The sequence below is a fragment of the Echiichthys vipera genome, assembly GCF_963691815.1.
Source record: "Echiichthys vipera genome assembly, chromosome: 14".
In the NCBI taxonomy this organism is placed as follows: domain Eukaryota; kingdom Metazoa; phylum Chordata; class Actinopteri; order Perciformes; family Trachinidae; genus Echiichthys; species Echiichthys vipera.
The window spans coordinates 24,333,192-24,354,575 of NC_139839.1; the positions used below are offsets into that span (position 1 = coordinate 24,333,192).

The window sequence follows — 21,384 nt, forward strand, 5'->3', positions numbered from 1 at the left end:
TGAACATAGTCGCGTACATAGTACAACTGAACATAGCAAAGGAAGAACTGAGAAAACACACACACACACACACACACACACACACACACACACACACACACACACACACACACACACACACACACACAGAGATGGTACAGAGCATCTCAGTCCCTTTAGACTCAGATTGTTAACCTGGGCTAGCCTATATTAGCCTAGCTTTGAGGCAAGTCAAAAATAATACAAGAAAAAACCTATAATAACAGGGTATTACAGCATAATTGCTTAGAACATGATTTTATTGCAACTATAAAATATATTCTAAAAAAAGAAAAGCTGCAATTTCCGTGCTTGGGATCAATAAAGTATTTCTATTCTATTATATTATTCTCTTATTAATGTTAATGGTTTTAAATAGTTCAGTTTAAAAAGTGTCCCAATATAGCTGTCATTTTTGCCAGCTTTTGATAATAGTGCTTTAAATCCTTATTCACAAAAAAACAATGTGAAAGCAGCAAATATGTCTATTAAAATTAAAACATGAGGTCATCAGTTTTTTGTTAAGCACCTGCCTTACGCAAAAGTGGAGTTCCACATGTCACTGCACTTACTGTAAGTTCTTCAAAGTTTCACCACACACTTCGTGGTTACCAACGACCAATCAAATTGATTCTGTTATGTTCAGGGTTAGGGTTAGGGTAAGGGTTGTTGCAACAACAATTCAAATCTGTGTTGGTGATGCTAATATTTGAAGAGCATATGGCCTTAAAGCTTATATGTCCCATTTTACCTGACTTCACCCTATCAGAGAAGACATGAACGGCTACAGATATGGAAACTATATATATATACATATACATTTAGGGGTTTTTGCTTCAATGTCAGTTCCTGTAGCAGTAAAAAAAAAAACAACTCCCACACACTGCACACGGTTTACTACATTCCACATCTGTCTACTGACCTCTAGGGGGCTCTCAGTAGACTTGGGAGAGAGCTCCTAGTGCCTATTGTATTCTTGTGAAGTATGAGTTGGCCTATGTGTGATTGTTTGACCTAACAACACTGAGATCCTGCTGGATTTTTGAACTTTCCTGGGTTTAAACCCACACCAGAGTAGTCAAATTTCTCTTATTCTAATTCATCCACATTCATGCATGATAAATAAGCAATGAAAGTCATTCTTGATTTATTTCACTTGTAAAGATTTATTAAATCATGTTTGATTGTCAAAGAAAACACATTGACTAAATAAGTAGTTATTGCCTAGAGAATTGCTATACAAGCCTATTTCATGTTTATTTAGCAAATGATGTATTCCGTCCCGAAAGAAAAGCCCACTTAGGTTACTCAGAATTAGTTAATGGAGTAGAGCTGAAGCTATTTTGTGTGTATGTATTTTTGGGTCTTTGTTGCTTTAGTTGCAATCCATCCACCCAGAGTTTAACAGAGTCCGAAGTGCTCTTCTTCGTTGGTAGTGGTACTCTGTCTGTCTGGATCCATATGAAAAGTACAGGTAACCTGAAAAGGGGAGTGCATCATTGGTATCTCCCCAAACAGGAAGTAATACTGCTACTGTGGAGGGACTTATCCTTGACTGTTACCTACCTCTGTTCTCAAATGCAGCATCCACTCTGAAGCCAATCCCAGGGAGATCTCTGAAAATGAATTTTGGGTAGCCAGCATCCATAGTGCCCCTCCTTTCATTGTAGCTGTATAGGCAATACCAGGAGGTGTTCGTCAGCATGGGGTACTGTATCTGTATCAGGATTCAGCTGATATGTTATGGCTATCGACATCACTCACCTCCAGTATCTGTTCTTCACGAAGAGGAGGGTTCTGCCTGTGTATGACACATGGACAGCAGCGTCTACCTTGGTGACAGATAGAGGGAAGCCAAAGTCGCTGAGAGGTTTGGGATAACCAGGTAGAACAGTGTTTCTGGTGATCCCCCAGTAATGATTCCCTGTGACGTGAAAAGGCAGAGTTATGTTCCTGACTGCTCCCAGCATTCTTTTAATTGTTATTTTTCTTTAATAATTTTTAATTAACTGATAAACTATAAAAAATGATTTTGTGGGTTAGTAATTAAGTCTTAAACTGCATGTTGTACCTTCAAAGAAAATGACAATATTGCGTCTCTTGTACTCATACGCAGCATCAACTTTGCTGATTCCAGGCCAGACAGATTGTATTGTCCTCGTGCTGATGCCCCCCCAGGAGCTGCTCCTCTTCCAGAAATGCCTGACAAAGAAACGCATAATTCCATGATAAGCTGACAGTGGATGAAGCAATCAAATCATCTAACTTTCAAAATAATAATTCTATCTAATGCAGTAACATTTTTTGAGAAACTCACCCATCTTTGAAGAAGTAAAGACTACTCTGAATGGGGGTTGCAGCATCAAAAATGAGGTTCCTATTGCACCTGTCTGGAGGAGGTTTTGAGGGGGGTTCAGGATCTTGTCCAGGTCTAGGTTGTGGTTTTGGAACAGGTTTGGCAGGCTGTGGATTTGGTTCAGGTTTAGGTTGAGCTGAGGTTGCTCTGACTCCTATGAGAGGCAAAATGTAAAGAAATGGCGCTGGTAAAGATCTTTGAGATTGAGGGGAGTTGGTCAGTGCTCTGTTTCTGAAACAATGAGTTGCAGAAATTAGTCAGTGAATTGGACACTCACCATAGATTGCCTGTATTCCCAGTCTGTCATCATCTGGTAACTCGAAGCCCTCTGTGTTCATATACTGGTACGTGGGATACATCAGGGCTGCCTGGACCTGAGAGTGGGCTAACCCCAGTGCATGGCCAAACTCATGGGCTGCCACCAAGAACAGGTTGGCTCCTGCAAAAACACACTGATAAAGGTACTGTCGGTACATAATCAACCGTAGCCTTACATTGGTGTGTCATTAACATTAACAATGTATCCTTAATGTCACCACCTGCTGAGGTCAGAGTCCATGTTTCATCTTCATCAAAATGGGTGTCACCTCCAGTGCCCTCTCCAGGGGAGAATGCATGGGCCAAGACCTTACCCTCCCCATCAAATGGAGCAAAGTCTCCATGCGCTGGAGAAGAGAGGAGAAGAAAGGTAAATATTAGATCAGACATCTTCTCAGAGGCACTGAAGGCACTGCATTACCTTGAGCCTTGAACATGATCATAATATCAGCGGTGCCGCTGTAAATGGGCTTGAAATCCAGAGGAATGATGTCACTGTAGAGTTTCAGAGCCTTGGCTATGGTGGCATCCACAACGCTTTTTTTCAGATCCCGTGTGTAGTGAGTTATCCTACAGTGGTGTGAAAATAAAAAAAGGTTTACAAATCTCTTAACAGGAGCTTTAATGACAATAAAATAATAATAATGCACTTTATTTGTGCCCTTGGGGAAACTGCTGCCATTTAATGAATATTATAACTGCTACAGCTGAATCAAAAATCCACATTTTTAGGCTACTGCAAATGTTGAGGTTTCATCACCAAATTTGGTACGGAACATCTCTGTACCAAGCCGGAAAAATACTAATTTGGATTTTGATGCTTGCTATAGCTGGCCCTCAAAGTTTGCTCAAATGCGGTGGATGGGTCTTATAAACATATCACATCTCCTGAATGCTTTGTTCTACTGCAAGCACATTTTTGGGATGTGTAGATAGGATTACTGAGTGGCTATAACAATATTGGTGCCATTTGGCCAATAGGTGGTGGTGGAACAGCATCATCTAACTATAAAGGAAGGAATATTTGTCTTTCTATGCATGTATGTACAGGTATGTATGACTGTCTTATATCTCAAGAACCAATCATTCACTCAACGTCACACTTGGCAGGTGTATTGCTGAGGATCAAAGGGAGTGCAGTATCGAGTGTGAATTTAATTGTGTCAACGGTTCTCGAGAATGCTGCAAGCAACACTTCTGGGAAATAAGTAATCAGCCTGCTCTGAACGTACACTAAAGTAGTGCATCAAATGTGGAGAGAATGTCAGAATGATGGGTTGCTGCAGCACAGCGCCCTGAGCAGTTAGGGGTTTAGTGCTTTGCTCAAGAGCACCCTAGCAGTGCTCAAAGGAGTGAATTGGCACCTCTCCAGCTACCAATCCACACTCCACTTGCTGAGGCTTGTTGCTCTTTGTTATTTCATGCAGATCTACCTGTATGTGACCACAGCCTTGTCCCACTTTGGTCGACCGTCAAAGTGGCCATAATTGGTCACGTCTGTGAAACCACAACGGGGTCGAGCCATCACTTCCAGGGTGTTGGAGTCCAACTGCCCAGACACCTCCAGGCCAAAATACTCCTGCATTTTTCTGAGAGTATCTTCGAAGGAATCAAGAGAGCTGCGCCAGACACTGCTGGGGGCACTGACCCCCACATCAGAGAAAAACTGAGAAAGATAGTCCTGGACAAAGAAAACAGGTTCAATCTTAAGAACAAGTTAACTTTCAGAATAATAAATTATTCTATAACTTCTTGAACTGCTGGTACTTAATATTTAGACAGTTATTAACATCATAGATATACAATATAGTCAGTGCCGTTGTCTGTAACGTTTGCTGGTTCAAGTTGTGCATCAGGGCAAACATTTCTGTTGACCTTTCACATTAATCATTTAAAAATTATTTGCATGAACTATAATGTTCAGCACATGCATTAGTTTAAACCAATTTGAAATGCTGTAAACGATTGAACTTTTTGTAAAAATGAGAAGTACATTTTTCTTTTTCATGTTGCAACATTAAAAAAAAAGGTGTAACTTTATTGTTTGACAACGTTGAAAGAGTATTGATCTTACAGAATCAGCGAGAACGCTATAGCTCTTCCCTCCCTTATATGAACAAGACCAACAATGCAAATTGCAATGTTTGACTTTGAGAACCCCTCATCATTACCTGGGCTTTAGAGAGCTCGTCTTGGCTGGGTGAAGTGGTGGGCACAGCTCCACAGAGGGCTACAATCACAACTGTCATTACAATTTTAATGTGTGAACCTTCCATGATTCCTAAGAAGAAAGAATAACTCCAGGTACTTTTCTTCTTCTTCTTCTTCTTCTCAGGCTCTGCTCAGACGTAGAGGTGGAATGCACTTGTTGGGTTATTTCCTGAAGCAGTCAATTTCACTGTTTTGGTTGTGAGATAAAGAGCAGAGAAAGATGCATGATTGGGCAATAAAACATTCCTGCAAATGTCTGAACAGGCCCATTCAGAACAACACGACAGATAATAAGTGTAGTGATAAACTGTTTGAGTACCTATTAGTTTAAAAAAGGAGTTTTGTTGCATTACTTCACAAACTACAACAGTCAAAGTATGTTGTGCTATAATGATGTGATCAGTGGGTGCACAAACTGATTTAAGTGGACAAAAACTCTGGACTAGCCTAGGTCAAAAACAAACAACAAAAAAATGCATTTTCTCAGTTTCTCAGTCAGAGGACTACAAAGTGAACTGACAGTGCAAGAAGATGGCAGATGGGCGTCTCATTCTGGAAATGGAGTCATTTTTCATGGTAATTGATGGAAAGAAAATATTGTATTCTCTATGAAACTTAAGTCAAGTTAGAAAAATAAAATGTGTTTGAATTTTGGTGTGTGGCCTACATTTGAGTTCAACTATCAAAATGGCATTATCACTGTATTATCATTTTAACCGTTAACGTGGCCATTTTCAACTTTTGCTGTCTGACACTGTTTGGCAGAGATAGTCAACAATACAGCGGATTTAATTTGGCTTTTATGGACCCTAGAGCTAAAGTCTATTTCTGTTTGTCATGTGAGTTTATAGAAACCTCTGAAACAAAATACTTTTCTCATCTGCAGACTATTTACTTAAAAGGAACCACACCACAAAGTCAATTGTCCCTATAAACTGTGACTGTCAAACAAAAGTGTATACTCCACTTTCAATTCACACATATTTACAGAGAAGTTGTAATTGACATGAATATATTTTTTTCTTTTTAGGGGTCCAAGCCCGAGGGGGCTGGGGCCACGAGATGCAAGCATCAGCGTGGCGCCCCATACCAGCAGTGCCAGGAACCCTATTGTTTTCACAAGGATTTTTATTTTTTATTTTTCTATCGGTAAAACTCATACTGCAGCCTACACCGTACAATTTATGGAGGTGAAACTTTGAACTTTGGTTAAGACCCCTGCACGTACGGCAGACACCAAAAATGACACATGTTCACCAGCAGGCAGCGCTATAATCAAGTTAAACGTGTTTTTGCCTGTAGCTCCCACATCTTACCTTGCAGATTCAAAATTCTTACATTCAGGCATTCCCTGATTCAGGCATTCCCCGAATGTACGTGAATCTCGGGATATAGACCACGGCCATTTCCGCCTAGACTCTTTTCTGCAGGATCGCGATATATATACAATAGCTACTTTTTCAAACTCCTCCTAGACTGAGTGTCCGATCATGATGAAACTTGGTACATGTAATGTTAGGATGTTCCTGACCAAAAGTTAAAAATGATTTTGATACTTTTACAAATATCAAAGGTATTAAGGAACAACTTCTTGTAGAATACAATCAAGACAGGAAGTGCTGTGTATCTTCTTCAAATTGTGTCGGATCTACACAAAACTTGGTAATCTAGTTTCCCATGTCTTACTGAGGCTTTCTACAAATTTCACACCAACCAACCACTAGGTGGCTCTGTTACGCAGAATTCATCATATCTTAGCAATTATAAATCAGATAAACAAGAAAGTTGGAACAATAGTTTCTGATGCTTGTCTGAGGCTTTGAGAAAAATCAATCATCCAGGAGGTGGCGCTGTTTTGAATATCACTCATACTGGAGCAATAACCGTACAAGTTATGGAAACAAAACTCTCAGGGGAGGTATAGACTGGTGCCCCCACAGAACACACCAAAAATGACACATGTCTACAACAAGGTGGCGCTATAATCAATAAAAAACTTTTTGGGCTCTAACTTCTACATATTATATTGCAAATATAGATTTCTTACATCCACATGTTTTCTGAAAGGTGCTGAATCTTGGGATTAAAACCATGGCCCATTTCCCCCTAGTATTTTTGCACAAAATCTGAAAAATCTATTTTTTCCGATCACCACGAAACTTTGCAGGAATTATCCTTTCATCTTGATGAAAAGTTAGCAAAGAATTTGAAATAATACAAAACATGTGTATTTTATGAAGAAACAACTTTGTTTATGTTGTACTCATGACAGGAAGCATTGTATATCTTCGCAATAATTAGTCTGAATAACATCAAACATCAAATTGATAGTTCTCCATTGAAACGTCAGGCTCTGTGCAAAATTTTAGGTCAATTGAACATTAGTTGGTGCAGTTACACAAAATTGAAAAATACTTAAAACCTACTTTTGCAAACTCGTCCTAGGCCAAGAGTCTTATCAGCACGAAAATTTTGCACACATAATCTTTCTTACACTTAGATCAAAAGTTATCAAAAGAATTTTCATAATCCAAACATTATGGAAGTTATAGAGGAAAGACTTGGTACATTGTAGTCAAAACAGGAAGTGGTACTTTACTTTGAAGTACTTTCTCTGATTATCACTTAACTTGGAGAAGTTATTTCCTGAGCCACACTGAGGGTCTGAGCAAGATCTGACATCAATCGGCCACAAGCTGGGGCTGTTATGCAAATTTGAGTAATGTTTGCATTATGTGAACAAAAATAATATCTACTTACTAAAATACCTACATGGACCAGCAGGTCAGAATTGCATGGCCTCTGCGGCGTTGCCAGGTCTGAGTTGCACGGGGGGCTTGGCTTGTTGATACCTGCTGCAGGTCTTGTTATCTGTCAAACTCGGTAGGGTCAGTCAGCATCCTCTGCTTTGAGGAAAGCCAGCACCACCTCAACTAAACCCAACATGGTACAACATGGTGTCTTCAACTGCAAATCTGTCAGCACAGTCATCCATCAAATGTGAAATAAATACAAAGACTTTGCAACTTTGAATAAACTTGAACAAAAATCAGTTGTTTTTTGTGTTCATTAGTTTGTAAATATTTTATGAATACGGGAATTTATTTGTTTCTTTAACAACTTATAAATGTACTGTAATGATAACTTAAACTGAATGTAATTGGGGAAATGTGTAATTGCAACTTAAAGTAAAATGCTGAGGTGAATGATTGGAAAGTAGAGTTGATTTTACAGGATATTTTGGTACAAATGATTTGCCTTGTGTTCAACTGAAATAGTTAAGTCCAGGCCTTTTGGCATATATGTTGAATCTGCTTAGTTCAGCTCATAGGACATGGTGTTGATATACCTAGTAATCAGTACCTTGATTTAAGTGGTGAGAGGGGTAAGAATGTCATAAGGATCTTCATTTAGGCATCCTCCTTCACCGGTGTTTCCTTGATAGGCCCACTAAAGCTCAAGAGGACTCAACGCCAACACCTGGCATCCCAGCTGAGCCCCCTTCTGCTTTTACCCCTCTTTACTGTTCTTTGCAGCCCAGATGGTGTCCTTTCTTTTTATCCAAATCCACCCTGCTGCTTTGCTCGGCTGCTTCTGACAGTGATGTGATGGCTTTCCTGAGAGTCTGTCCCCGAACTTCCACCCCCTTCAGGAGCCTAGCTATGGATGTGGCCACAACCTCCACCAGGAGCATTTCAGTTGCTTATAATTTGTGGTAAATTACCTGATAAAGATACTTTAATAAAGATTTGAGGAGCAAACCTCAATGTGCTGACACCCTTTATTTTAAATGTTATATACATGGGCTGCAAATATTAGGATAATATTAGGATTAGGAATTCTCTGGAGTGGAAATGGAATTAATGAAGCACACTAAGCATTTTTCATACTGCGCCTAGCCCCAGGAGCTGTTGGCTAAGAAAATGTTCACACTGGCAGAATCCTGGCACATCCCAACAGGCTAACCCTGGCCTTAGCCTAGGGCTTGCTCATCCTGCTCTGGAGAATGCAGGGTTAGCCCAAAGTTTTCTGGCTTATCCCTTGAAAATTGACTCAGGCTGTGGCTAAAAGTTGCTAGTGTGAAAGGGGGTAAGTAGAAAATGTAATTCTAGAATGTTAACTTTAGTTACATATTCCATTGAACACTTAACCTACGGCTAGTAGGAGAATCATATAAAGTATGAATCATATAGCCCCGGGATTTTGTTAACACTGGGCTGTGCAAAGGCTCTCAATGCTCACATTCTTTATCGTTTATAGGCCTAGTCTAGACATCGAAAACATCTAACAATCAACCATAATAATGATCAACTTATCAGAAGTGACTTGCATGTAATTCTACTGCCTCTTTTGTATTCACTATAAATACGTGTGTTTTAGAGGGCCCATTAGAAGCCATAATACATATTTCCATTTCAGTGCAAGCAATGAGCTTCTTCTTGTTTTTATATTGTGTGACTCTATGTCTGTCTAGAAGCACCTTTTCTCCATACTGTATTTGTCGTGGATGCTCATCAACAATGACTGGAGCTGATGAGCTTATTTATTGTCTTTTCTGACATTAGAAACAACTGATGATTAAGGAAATTGTTTGTGTTCACTCTATAGCCTTTTAAGTGTGTCAGGCTGCATTTTACTGTATATACTGAGGTAATGCAAAATGTCAAAGAGCGAAACTAATTTATTAATATGTCCCTGGTAACTTCAAGGGGACCCACCAAGTGAATACTCATTTTGGAGAACTATTCTTTTCAAAGAGCACTTGGTATGAAATAATGCATCCATGGGTGTAGTGAGCAAAGGAAATTTGATGGTGCCATGTTAGCACAAAGTAAAGCTTATACAGGTTCTAAACCAGAGTTGACTGGCTGACATACAGTTTTGTTGTTTCACACCAGTCTGTGGCATCTCTTCCCCTTATTTTGAAATCAAAAGCCACAGGATTAGCTCAAAAACATGTGGATTCCTGCATCTGACATACAGATTAAGAACCAATTGAATAACAGCATACATGTCAAAATAAAAGCCTCAGAGCCTTGACAAAGGTTGGGTTTTTTATTAATTGTTTTGTTCATGTAATTGTCTGCAAGACCTTAATAAATCCATAATCCTGGTGGTATTGTCCAATTATCCCAAAAAAATATATTGAATTGCATTTTACATTCATTTCCAAAGCTTCCCAGGTCATCGATTATATCATTAGATTATACAGTAGATATAAAGAACAGCAGCAATATTACCAGCAGTGATCATCAGGACCTCACAGACAGCAGAAGCCACATTCAACTCAGACTAAATATCGGATATAACAGACATACAGACAATATATAAAAATGACATCACATTTTATTCATATACTCTATGTTGACATCTCTTATAAAATTTTATGCAATAAAATAAAATATAGTATTTTGAATAATAGAAATATTTCAAATGAACTATATTAACACTGTGAGAAAGGCTACATAGACAGCTTCGCTCTGAACTGGTCTAGAAGTTAGTGCAGCGCAGGAAGTAGCCGTTCCTCAGCACACGGAACAACCTCCCAGTCCTGAGGTCGTACTCAAACATGTAGGGTCCACTGTAGATGTAGGTAAAACCTGCAGAACAGAGACTTAATGTTAGTCTCTGCGGAATAGTTTAACATTTTGGGGAAACATGCTTAATCCCGTTTGCTTTAAAGGGGAAGATTAATACCATTGTCATGTTTGTTCATTAAATATGAGGCTAGAGACAGGAGCTGGTTAGCTTAGCTTAGCATAAAGGCAGGTCAGCAGGGAAACCAGCTAGCCTGGCTCTGTCACAGGTGTAATGAAATGTGTTTTCTATATCCTCTAAAGATTATTATTTAAAACTTTATCTATTCTAATTTCTAACAAAACTCACAAAGACATGAAGTCACTATGCCTTGGAAATGACACTTGAGCTAGGTTTACGGTCGCCATGTCTCTAGCATGTGTGCTCGTGCACAAATAAATTATGTCATTATGTATTTCTTGTTGAGTGCGAAGGCTCCAAAAATGTTTGCAGTGCTTGGTTGTGATTTGTTTTTAGATGGCCAAGCACGTTTGCCTGTCAAATGGCCTTAAATGTGTGTTAAGAAACACCACTCTGGAAAAAGAAGAGGCATTTTGCTGGAGGGTGCAGAAAAACATAAGGGATTGCTTCAACAGTAATTTTGAGTTGGAGGTAAGTGTCAGTAATGTTAATAAAATATTAATAATGACATGTTTTGCAGTTTGTCAGTGTTTACTACTGTTGCCAGATAGACCATTTTATTTTCTTTCACTCTCTCTACACTCATTGATGTCTAGCTTATTGTGACATTCTGCTGTTTTGTTTTGTCAAACAGCCCCACACATGCATTTACACACCCTCATCACTGACTTTTCTGACAGTCACACCTCATTGTTTATTAGCCTATTTTGTGTTTACTATTAGCCTATCCTCTTTATGAATTACTTAATTTTTTCCTTCAGCCTTCAGTCTCCCTCTTTTTTTGTCATGACTTCAGAGTCAGGTCGTGGCCCATACTCATATATATTTATATATTATTTGGCTTTTATCCCTTTATTTTTTGGTCTAGCTGGGGATCGACAGCAAATGGGGGAGAGAGAGGGGATGACATGCAGCAAAGGGCTGTAGGTTTGAGTTGAACCTGGCTGCTGCAGTGAGGACTCCGCCTCAGTATATGGGGCCCCCACTCTACTGGGTGAGCTACTGGACAACCTAGTTTCATGTTAAACAGACAAAAATTAAAGTGGTATGATCTTCTCATGTAACTCTCAGCAAAAACAGTTAATCAGCACATTTCGCAAATTACATTTTCTTGAATAGGCTGAAAAGGTTGAAGAAGGCTCCATTCATTTGTCATAAAAAACTGTGAACATCTCATTCCAGTTGGAAAACTCATTTTTGAATGCTGCTCACCTCTGTACTGGAAGGCTGCAGTCACCTTGTTGGTCAGGCCAGAGAATGTCTGATCCACTCGCTTAGGGAATCCCTGGTCCATGGTCTTTTTGGACTCATCATAACTGAGGACACACAGACAGTAATTAGAAACAGTGAGTAAGGGTAAAAGCTTAAGTAGCTCAAACTGAAAACAGAAATGAATATACTTTGAACACACCTGAAGTAATGGTTGGCTACAAAGAACAGAGTCTTGCCGGATTCCACGTCGTAGAAGGCCGCATCGATTTTCTTCACGCCTCTTGGCAGACCAAAACTGGTCAGTTTTTTAGGATAGCCTCGCACAGGTTCATAGCCAGTGAAGGCCCACACTTTACGACCTGCAGGCAGGAATTGTTTTTTAAAGCAGTTGACAGGTAGACTTTAATAATGATGGATAGAAGGTTTGAGCACACACACATACCTTTAAAGAGAAAGATTCTGTCTGAGTGACGGCTTTCATAGGCAGCGTTGATGTTGGTGGGGGCACTGGGCCAGAAGTTTGTGATGAGACTTTGCTGAGGTGTCCTGCTCTGAGGGTAGCTCCGCCAGAAGAAGCTGAGAAGACACCAGAACAATTTTTACATAAGCTAGGCCACTTATGGTGAGAAACCATCCTAAATGGCTTAAAATTTACATGGGTTAGCCTTATATAGTACAGTATGTCTGGTACCTGTCTTTGAAGAAGAGCATCTCTCCACGCAGGGTGGTGACAGCATCCAAGACCATGGTTGAATCACAGGCATCAGGGGTGGTGGGGGGCTCAGGTTCAGCTACAGGATCCTTAATAGGGTTTTCACCTGGAGGATATAAAAAAGAGTCACAAAGTATTTAGTGAGCCCTACATCACATTGCAACAAAGTCCAAACACTGACGACTGTGCAAGAGATTGTCACTGTTCTGGGTCAAGTGCTATGTGTGCAAACAGTCAACGATGATCCAATGATTTAGTACAAACCATAGAGAGACTGGATGCCGTTGACATCATCCCGGGGCAGAACGAAGGTGTCAGGGTTTCTGTACGTGTACATAGGGTACATGAGAGCACCAGGGTCATCAGAGTGAGACAAGCCCAGGGAGTGGCCAAACTCATGGGCAGCAACCATGAAGAGGACGTAGCCTGCAGCAGAGAACACCCAATTATAGGTTAGTTGCATTCCTCTCCATGATTATATCATCTAAAACACTCTAACAAGAAGTATGTGAGTAAAAGGGACACTATGCTGCTGAGCATGAATAACAAACTCACCTCCGTTTGACCGGAAAGTGAAGGTCTCATCCTCATCAAAATGAGCGTCTCCTCCAATGCCAGGGGATGGGGCGAAGGCATGGGCAAGAGTTCCATCAGGGCCGTCAAAGGGGTAATAATCACCATGAACTGGTAACAACAACATACACATGTCAGGTTTTATTTGGCAAACTATAGAAAACAAGTACTTGTGCCATGAAAACTGTTTTTCTACTGCACTTATTGTATTTCTGTTAAAAGCAACAGATCAGAACAGATTGTCCCTGTTACCTTACAACACAAACATGTGTCTTATGTATAGCTAAGGGTGTACGTGGGTAATCACAACCACACTCCTGAGCTAAGATAAACACAGGTAAAGATGGCTCCAAGATGGTTGCAAGCACTGGCATGCCAACAGTGGAATGACATGTCTCTTTGTTATGTTGAGTGATATACATTATGTAATCATACTGCATTGTCAGTAATTAAGGGATAATGTATGTCACTAAAATATGCACTGCAGTATCTGCTATAGCTGAGATGTCAACAAGTGTCTCAGATATTAACTGCAGCCATAAAAAATCAATTCAAATCCATTTATAGTGCCAAATCATAACAAAATCTCAGGACACTATACAGAGTAGGTATAGACCACACTATGAGTAAACAAACACATACTGGAAAATAGATACTTCACACTACAATTTACTCTGAGCAATACATTTGATAATGTAAAGTGTCTTTGTGTTTTTAATTAAAGTGTAGCTAAAACATGCATGTGTCTACATTAAAAACAGTTACACTTGGATGAAAAGTTACAAAAGTTCCTTGTTTACTCAAGTACTGTATTTAAGGTTAAATTCATGCGTAAAAACATCCCAGCCTCTTTTTTGGCAAATACGCTCATCAAATAAGCCATCGAGACATTTTTTTCCATGTCACAATTATTAACAGAGAAATCTGGAAGAGTTGCTAACAGCCGGACGTGGATAACAGTGATTAGCTCGGGACAGAGCTGTTAAGGCGTCTTTTTTAACCACTAAAACTGCTCAAAATAACACCAAACCTCTGCAGCAGCATGAGAAGAGTCCTTAGAAGGAAAATAAAAAACCAAGGGGCTCCTTCCTTTGGGATTGACTTTGGTAATCCACTTGAATGGACTTTACTATGAGAGGAGTTGGTACAGGGGCCAGTAGGGAACACTCTTTTAATAAACTCTGGGTTCACTAACTACGTTGTTGGTGCTTTGTTTTCTGTGTAGGGACTCTTCTCATGCTGCTGCAGAGGTTTGCTGTTATTTTGAGCATTAGTTGTGAAAAAAGACGTTTGAATGCCTTCACCGTACTGCCCCGAGCTAATCAGTGACTCTCCACCTTTCTCCGTTGATAGTTGTTAAAAGGAAAGAAAATTCTCGATGGCTTATTTCATGAGTTTATTTGCCGAAAAAGGACCCTGGGATGATTGTACGCTGAAATTTCCTCATTTTCGGATATTTGTACTTTACTCATGTATTTGTATTGTACGTAAAATACTGTATATGTGTGTAGAATATGATGCAACACTATGATATATATGTAATGTTTATTATTATTATATATTATAATATTGCTTCACAATGAGTTCTTTTGATACATTAAGTATATTTTCCTTTTTCCATTTAGTACTTCCACTTCATAATGAAAATTCATGACTTTTACTTGTAATTGAGTATTTTAAGACAGCAGTCTTTCTAATATTACTTAAATAAAGGATCTGAGTACTTCCTCCACCACGGTAGGTTCTTGTGTTCTCACCTTGGCGGCCAAAGGAGATCATGATGTCGGCGGTGCCACTGTAGATTCTGGTGAACCTCAGAGGAGTGACTTTGGCCCAAACCTGCAGCGCTCTCTCTATGGAGTTATCTACCTCTGACACAGACATGTCAGGTGTGTAGTTCTCTATCCTGTAGGGCAGACAAGTGGTCAAGAATATTATTAGTGAGACTTACTACAATGTCTTTTTCAAACACTTTCTCTCTTCAGAACAGTCACCTGTAGGTAAGGCTGTTTTTCTCCCATTTGAGGTTCCTTCCAAACGTGGAGAATCGGGCAATGTTGCTGTCTGGAACGCCACAGCGGGGCTTCTTCATCATCTCTACGGTGTCAGCATCCAGCGTCCCGGTGATCTGGAGACCAAAGAATCTCTGCATCTCACTCAGCTTCCTGCTCACTGGGCTGATCCCCCGTCTGATACTTGGACCTGTCTCCTCTGTTAGGTTGAAGAATTTCTTCAGGTAGCTCTGTAAAAAAAGATAACAATCTATTCCTTAGTATGCACTAATGGTCTTCTGAATTTGTGGAACAATGAAACTTCCTAAAATGCACACTTTGAGCATATTTTAATGCAAATAATGAGAACAAACAAGTTGCATACATACCTCTGCAAAACCTTCATCTTGCACAGTAACCTCTGATGCAGGCGCACAGTAAACTGCCACTGCCAGGCTCAGTACGATGCACACACTGCAAGACCTCATGCTTCCCTCATTCAATGTGACTTGTGTGTCTGTCGGCTGTTATATAGGCCGAGGAGTGGATGTGTTGGGGAGTGGGCGTGTTGAGCAACTACCTTCTTAAATCAGTGACTCAAGAATATTCCATATATGGATTATAGGATGGCTTTGATTGCTCAATCAAAAAAGAAAACCCCAATAAGACTGTTGTTATGGTGATACAACAAATGACACATGACCTGTCCATCTAGAAACAGCAGATTTTAATATAAAATATTCATATTTGAAGCACTAATAGAATAAGGGATATGGAAGAGTATACTTCACTGACATTTCAACATTTAAACACATATTAATGCTTTCAGTGTTGTGCATGAAGAGGATGCCACTACATTACTTAAGCAGTGCGTTGCTTCATACTTTTACATTCAGTATTGTATCTAGGATCTGGCCAAGACACCGGGACTGTTTATTTGTCTTTTTTATTGAGAACGCAATTGCTGATTTCTTTATTTATTGTTTAAACTTATATTCTGAGTGATATTCCTATAGTCGTTTTTTCTGCCATCAGTTTAGAGGTCTTTCATCATAAACTGTCTTCTTGAACCCTGAGGCTATTGTTTCCACCGACAAGACTGTGACGTGTTTTATGAGAGAAACACACAAGCTGTGTCATGTCGTGACAGAGTCCTTCTGACAGATCACTCATCACTGTGAAGCTTTAGTCCCAAACCACTTCTCTACAGCTGTAACAATTAGGTTTATAGTAGTGAGTCAATATTCATAATTTGAGCATAATCATCTTAAAGATTTTCTTCATTTTCTAACAAGATTGAGGTCAATTTATTCTGTAACATATTTATGAGGACTTTAATGCATCCAAAAGACCTGATTGTTTTTTCAGTTATTAGAGATGTTTCTTTGCATCAACTAGATTATTTTTTTCATTAAATATCTGTAAAATCAATTGTATGTTACAATATTACATTGTGGTTGTTGTTTCCTAACACTGGACACTGGGAGGAGCTGTACCGTCTTTGTTGTGCAACGTCTGTCCCAGGAAAATCGACACAGTAAAAGTAGACCATGAGGATGAACGAGTCGCTATAGAGAAACAGCATTATATATATTTTATTGTTCAGAATTTGATAGAATATCGGCTGTGGCTAAACTTCTGCTGTACTAGCATGTTTTTCAAAATAACCAAGGCAACAAAATAACTTTATATTGGGGAAAAAAGCAGTGATCAAACTTATAGAACACTTGCAGTTCCCTCCCAGTTATTGGTGTTAATCTGCACTTGGTGACAATCTACTTAAGTGTTGTACACACCCTATTTATCTGCAGCTCTCCTGGTTACTTTGTAAGGTGGCAGCTGCTCTAAGAAGACTGAAACCCTGAGACAGCAGGTTGTCCAGATGAAGGCCAAAGGGACAACCCCCTCAGCCATCAGAGAGAGGTTGGGCGTTCACAGTCTGTGATTTTAAGAATATTGATCTTTACAAGGACATAGATTCATTTAAATCCTTCAAAAAGGCCGGTAGTCCACGTAAAACAAGTGCACGAGAAGTGCTGAACACATTGTTTAAATCTTCTCTTCTGACACAGTGGTTACTGTTCTTTAACTTTGATCTACTGTATATACATAAACAACAGAAAACACACAAAGCTCTGATTAATACATCATTTCTGTTTCCAGGACAATGTGTAATATTTGTATCTATTTTAGGGATCATTATTAAGGTTCTTGCCATAACACTGTTATATGCTGATGCTAAGACTTTTTACCACCCCCTGCATTATTCATCACAGTATGCAGCATATTAGTACACACACACACACTCACACACACACACACACACACACACACACACACACACACACACACACACACACACACACACACACACACACACACACACACACACACACACACACACTAACACACACACAGGCTACATCTAGCATATCTGTGACAAAATGACCATATTTGGTTCCATATAGAGCACAATTAGTCATTGGGTCCAGACCCAAAATGTAGTGTAATCAGTACCATCTGGGTGGGCAAATTCTAGTTGGGATTTTGAAATTCCTATACATCTCTAGATTATGTTTTGATATGATGGACCTTGCTGACTGGCAGCCTATTAGTGGTATTCACCTCTTAAAGTATTGGACTGCTGGTGTTCAACACAGGGAAAGTTCCTTCTCTGGAAACCATTATATATATATATATATATATATATATATATATATATATATATATATATAATATATATATATATATATATATATATATTCATAATCCACAGAAGGTGAAGCCCACTGACTTTGATCCCCTGACCTTTCCTGTAGTGCCACAAGCAGGTAAAATATTCACTTATTAAGTGAAATAGCTCAACATCTAAAGGATGGATTGACAACATTTTGTACAGACGACGTGGTTCAAGCCGATCCCCTGACATTTCCCTAGCACCACCATGAAGTTGACATGTGTGGTTCAGAGAGAAATATCTCAACAACTACTGGGTGGACTGCCATGATATTTGGTCCAGACATTCATGTCTTCCTCAGAATGTTATGAAATAATAACTTTTATTATGCTCTAACTTTTGATGTAGCTCCATCATTAATCTTTTATTTTAGGGCCAAATACCTGCAAAACTTGGCACTCCAATTGGTAGTGATGTCCATATAAAACTTTATGAACCACTTTCAGTCCACTGGTTAGAGCTCTCAGTTCATCAAAGGGTTGAAAACACACTGAACCATTCATTGAGCCCTTTTCTTTAAACAAGAGCTCCATCTAGTGGCGTCAACAAACACAACTAATGCTTCATGAAGCTTCATTTGGACATCACTACCAATTAGCCTTAACTGCACTTTGTGTTTAGTGCTAATTAGCAACTGCTAACATGCTAAAGATGGTGAACATGGTTAACATTAAACATGTTGAAGTCTCAGTGGGTGTTAGGATGTATGTGGTTCTTCCCATCTGTGTAGCATTGTCATGTTATGGACTAATAACCAGCAAAAATAGCTTCTACCGTATGACTTTAAATAAGTACTAGGTTTCTCCTACAGTCTGCAGTGCATTTAAAGCACCATGAAGAGTGGTGGGTAACACACTTAGAAGCATTTGAGTAATCAGTGTGGAGCATGTGCATTAGTTCAGTGTGGAGAGAGCTGTGCTGATGACCAATGACCCCCCATTCTTACCTGGAAAATCCACACCAAAGACTTAGAGGACAAGTGGAACCCACAGTTAAGTGAACCATCATGATCTCACTGCTTTCTCTCTTTTTTAAATAATACTCTTTATTGGCGTTTCTATGGCGACCCTTAGGAAAACACATGCAAATAAACAAAACACAAGCAAATTAGCAAAACATATTCATCAATTTGACAACACATGCACAGCAAATACCACAACACAACACATTAAGAAAAAGAAATGCAAATACCACAACACAACATATCAAGAAAAAGAATGCCTTCCTGGTTGATCCAATACGGGAGTGCCAAAAACTGCAGTTCTCTGAGTGTCCAGTAGGAGTAGTTTGCACAATAGAGCAGTTTCTCATTGCCCCCCATGTTAAACAGACTGATTTTCACAGCACAATTTAACCTGTTTAGGGCCTAGTACAAAAAAAATTCTGTCTTAGAATTCACTTAGGAGGGTGAATATTTTTTGTAACAGGTTAGTTTTTCTTTTATTGGAGGTTAAGTTTATAATAATAATTAGGGGTGCGGCCTCTTGAGTGACAGCCAGCCCCTGGCCCTCAATTTTCCTTGGAGGCTAGTTGTCAGGATTAGCATCATTAGCATGCTAACTCCGTCATCTTGACCTGGAGTGTGGTCATTCGTGTGGTGGTGTTTATTTAAGTGACAAGATGGTTTGCTCTTCGATCAACTGTACAAACAGATGGTTTAGGGACAAATTGTGTTAACACTAGGCAAAACACAGGTGGGAAAAAACAGACTTGTTTATCACTTTAAACTTTAAAGTGTCTTCTGGAAACAGTTTTGCTGTGTTACAGTCTATTTGCAGCACCTTTTCTTAATGTGTTGTGTTGTGGTATTTGCAGCGTGTTTTCTAAATGCTGCACATTTTACATTCCACAGCAAACACATTTCCTTAAAACAGGTTTCGACATAATGCTTTATGCATACATTATCAATTTATGTTTTTCGTGAATTGCCTGTTTTTGGGATTTTCACAAACACATATAGAAACAAGAACACAGTAAAAACTACAAACACTTAGGCAGTAATCCTTTACCATACAATCACACATTTGTAAAAATGAAGTCTGGCCTATGAGGCGTTACATAGTTAACCCAGTTTTCCCAGCGTGACACAAATAGATCCAGTTTAAAGTTTTAAGTTAAGTTAAGTTATAAACATACAGTATGTTGTTATTTTTTCCATTTTTTAAATGTTTGTTGTGATGTCCATCTATGCATTCAAAGTTGGGTTCTCCTTTTTTAGAGCTTTTTTACCAGCTACTGCCTACCAGTAGGCTATTCAGTAAGTATTTGTATTTTTTCATTATAGTCTATGGTATATAAACAAAAGACAAATTAGCATTTTGAGCTACTGATAAGAATGTTGCGGTTGCTATTAGCAATAATTAGCAACCTTTTTTAGCAATAAACTACTTTAGAAAGTACTCAAAAGTCACAGAAAAACATTGAAAGGCATCATATGGTATATTTTAAGCAATATACATCACCTTAAACCAAGTTAATGGCACAATAAATGCATTTTTTTAGTCTGAGCGGCAATCGAACTGCAGGCTAACTGTGTGGTAATGGTGCGTTCCATTTACCTCGGAATTCGGAACTGGGAATTACCTCACACCCGAGGTATCAGCGTATCAGTTACAAAGTCGGAAAAAAGTAGCCAATGGCCAAAAATGGAATCGGAAACAAGATGGCTACATCTACAAAAGGTCATTCACTACATCGTAGGCGACTATTTATAACCCTTCTCCGCATACAGGTCACTGAAAAAAACTAATCTTAAAAAAAAATAACTACAGTTAGCCATATAAATGGAGCTTCTTACTGTTTATAACCGGGGCAGCAATCTTTAAATGTCAACTCGGGGGTTGTGTGGATCGTCCCAACTTTCCGAGTCAGATATCCAACTGGAGTCTCATGCATTTACTCTCACAAGGAGGTTATTTTCTCCTCGGCTCACGGCTTATCGGGTTGAACCTAGATTCACCTGTGAAAATACCCTACTCTTTGCTTCGTGTTTACTTTGTTTTTTTTTGCTAGAGACTTTCTCGGTCTGCTCTGCACTGCTGCTGCTTGTCTTGTGTCTGAGACAAAAATGGCTTTAAGTTTGATTGTGAAGTTATCAAGTCAGTCTGCTTTAAGTTTGATTGTGAAGTTATCAAGTCAGTCTGCTTTAAGTTTGATTGTGAAGTTATCAAGTCAGTCTGCTTTAAGTGTGATTCTGAAGTTATCCAGTCAGTCTGCTTTAAGTTTAATTCTGAAGTTATCAAGTCAGTCTGCTTTAAGTTTGATTCTGAAGTTATCAAGTCAGTCTACTTTAAGTTTGATTCTGAAGTTATCAAGTCAGTCTACTTTAAGTTTGTTTCTGAAGTTATCAAGTCAGTCTGCTTTAAGTTTGATTCTGAAGTTATCAAGTCAGTCTGCTTTAAGTGTGATTCTGAAGTTATCAAGTCAGTCTGCTTTAAGTTTGATTCTGAAGTTATCAAGTCAGTCTGCTTTAAGTTTGATTGTGAAGTTATCAAGTCAGTCTGCTTTAAGTTTGATTGTGAAGTTATCAAGTCAGTCT

At 39.1% G+C, this 21,384-nt stretch overlaps 1 protein-coding gene across 1 annotated transcript; it reads right to left on the minus strand.

The window, feature by feature from the left end:
• Positions 1–1,170: 1,170 nt before the first annotated feature.
• On the minus strand, positions 1,171–15,598 carry LOC310956344 (uncharacterized protein). The gene is made up of 20 exons (XM_083926541.1): positions 15,499–15,598; positions 15,113–15,360; positions 14,876–15,024; positions 13,101–13,229; positions 12,810–12,971; positions 12,525–12,651; positions 12,276–12,409; positions 12,033–12,192; positions 11,834–11,937; positions 10,402–10,503; positions 4,864–5,030; positions 4,126–4,373; positions 3,114–3,262; positions 2,914–3,039; positions 2,652–2,813; positions 2,336–2,528; positions 2,090–2,220; positions 1,783–1,942; positions 1,585–1,688; positions 1,171–1,497 (listed from the first exon to the last, which is right to left on the minus strand). Exons 1-20 carry the CDS (start codon positions 15,595–15,597, stop codon positions 1,394–1,396), a joined length of 2,958 nt encoding a protein of 985 aa, XP_083782667.1. The 5' UTR covers position 15,598; the 3' UTR covers positions 1,171–1,393.
• Positions 15,599–21,384: the final 5,786 nt, after the last annotated feature.

Bases quoted from the DNA above. Each gene is read 5' to 3' on its own strand.
- LOC310956344 (XM_083926541.1), bottom strand. From the start codon at position 15,597: ATGAGGTCTTGCAGTGTGTGCATCGTACTGAGCCTGGCAGTGGCAGTT. The intron at 12,972-13,100 runs GTGAGTTTGTTA...TCTCTGCTGCAG, and splicing joins CACTTTCCGGTCAAACGGAG to GCTACGTCCTCTTCATGGTT. The intron at 2,221-2,335 runs GTGAGTTTCTCA...TTTCTTTGTCAG, and splicing joins CTTTACTTCTTCAAAGATGG to GCATTTCTGGAAGAGGAGCA.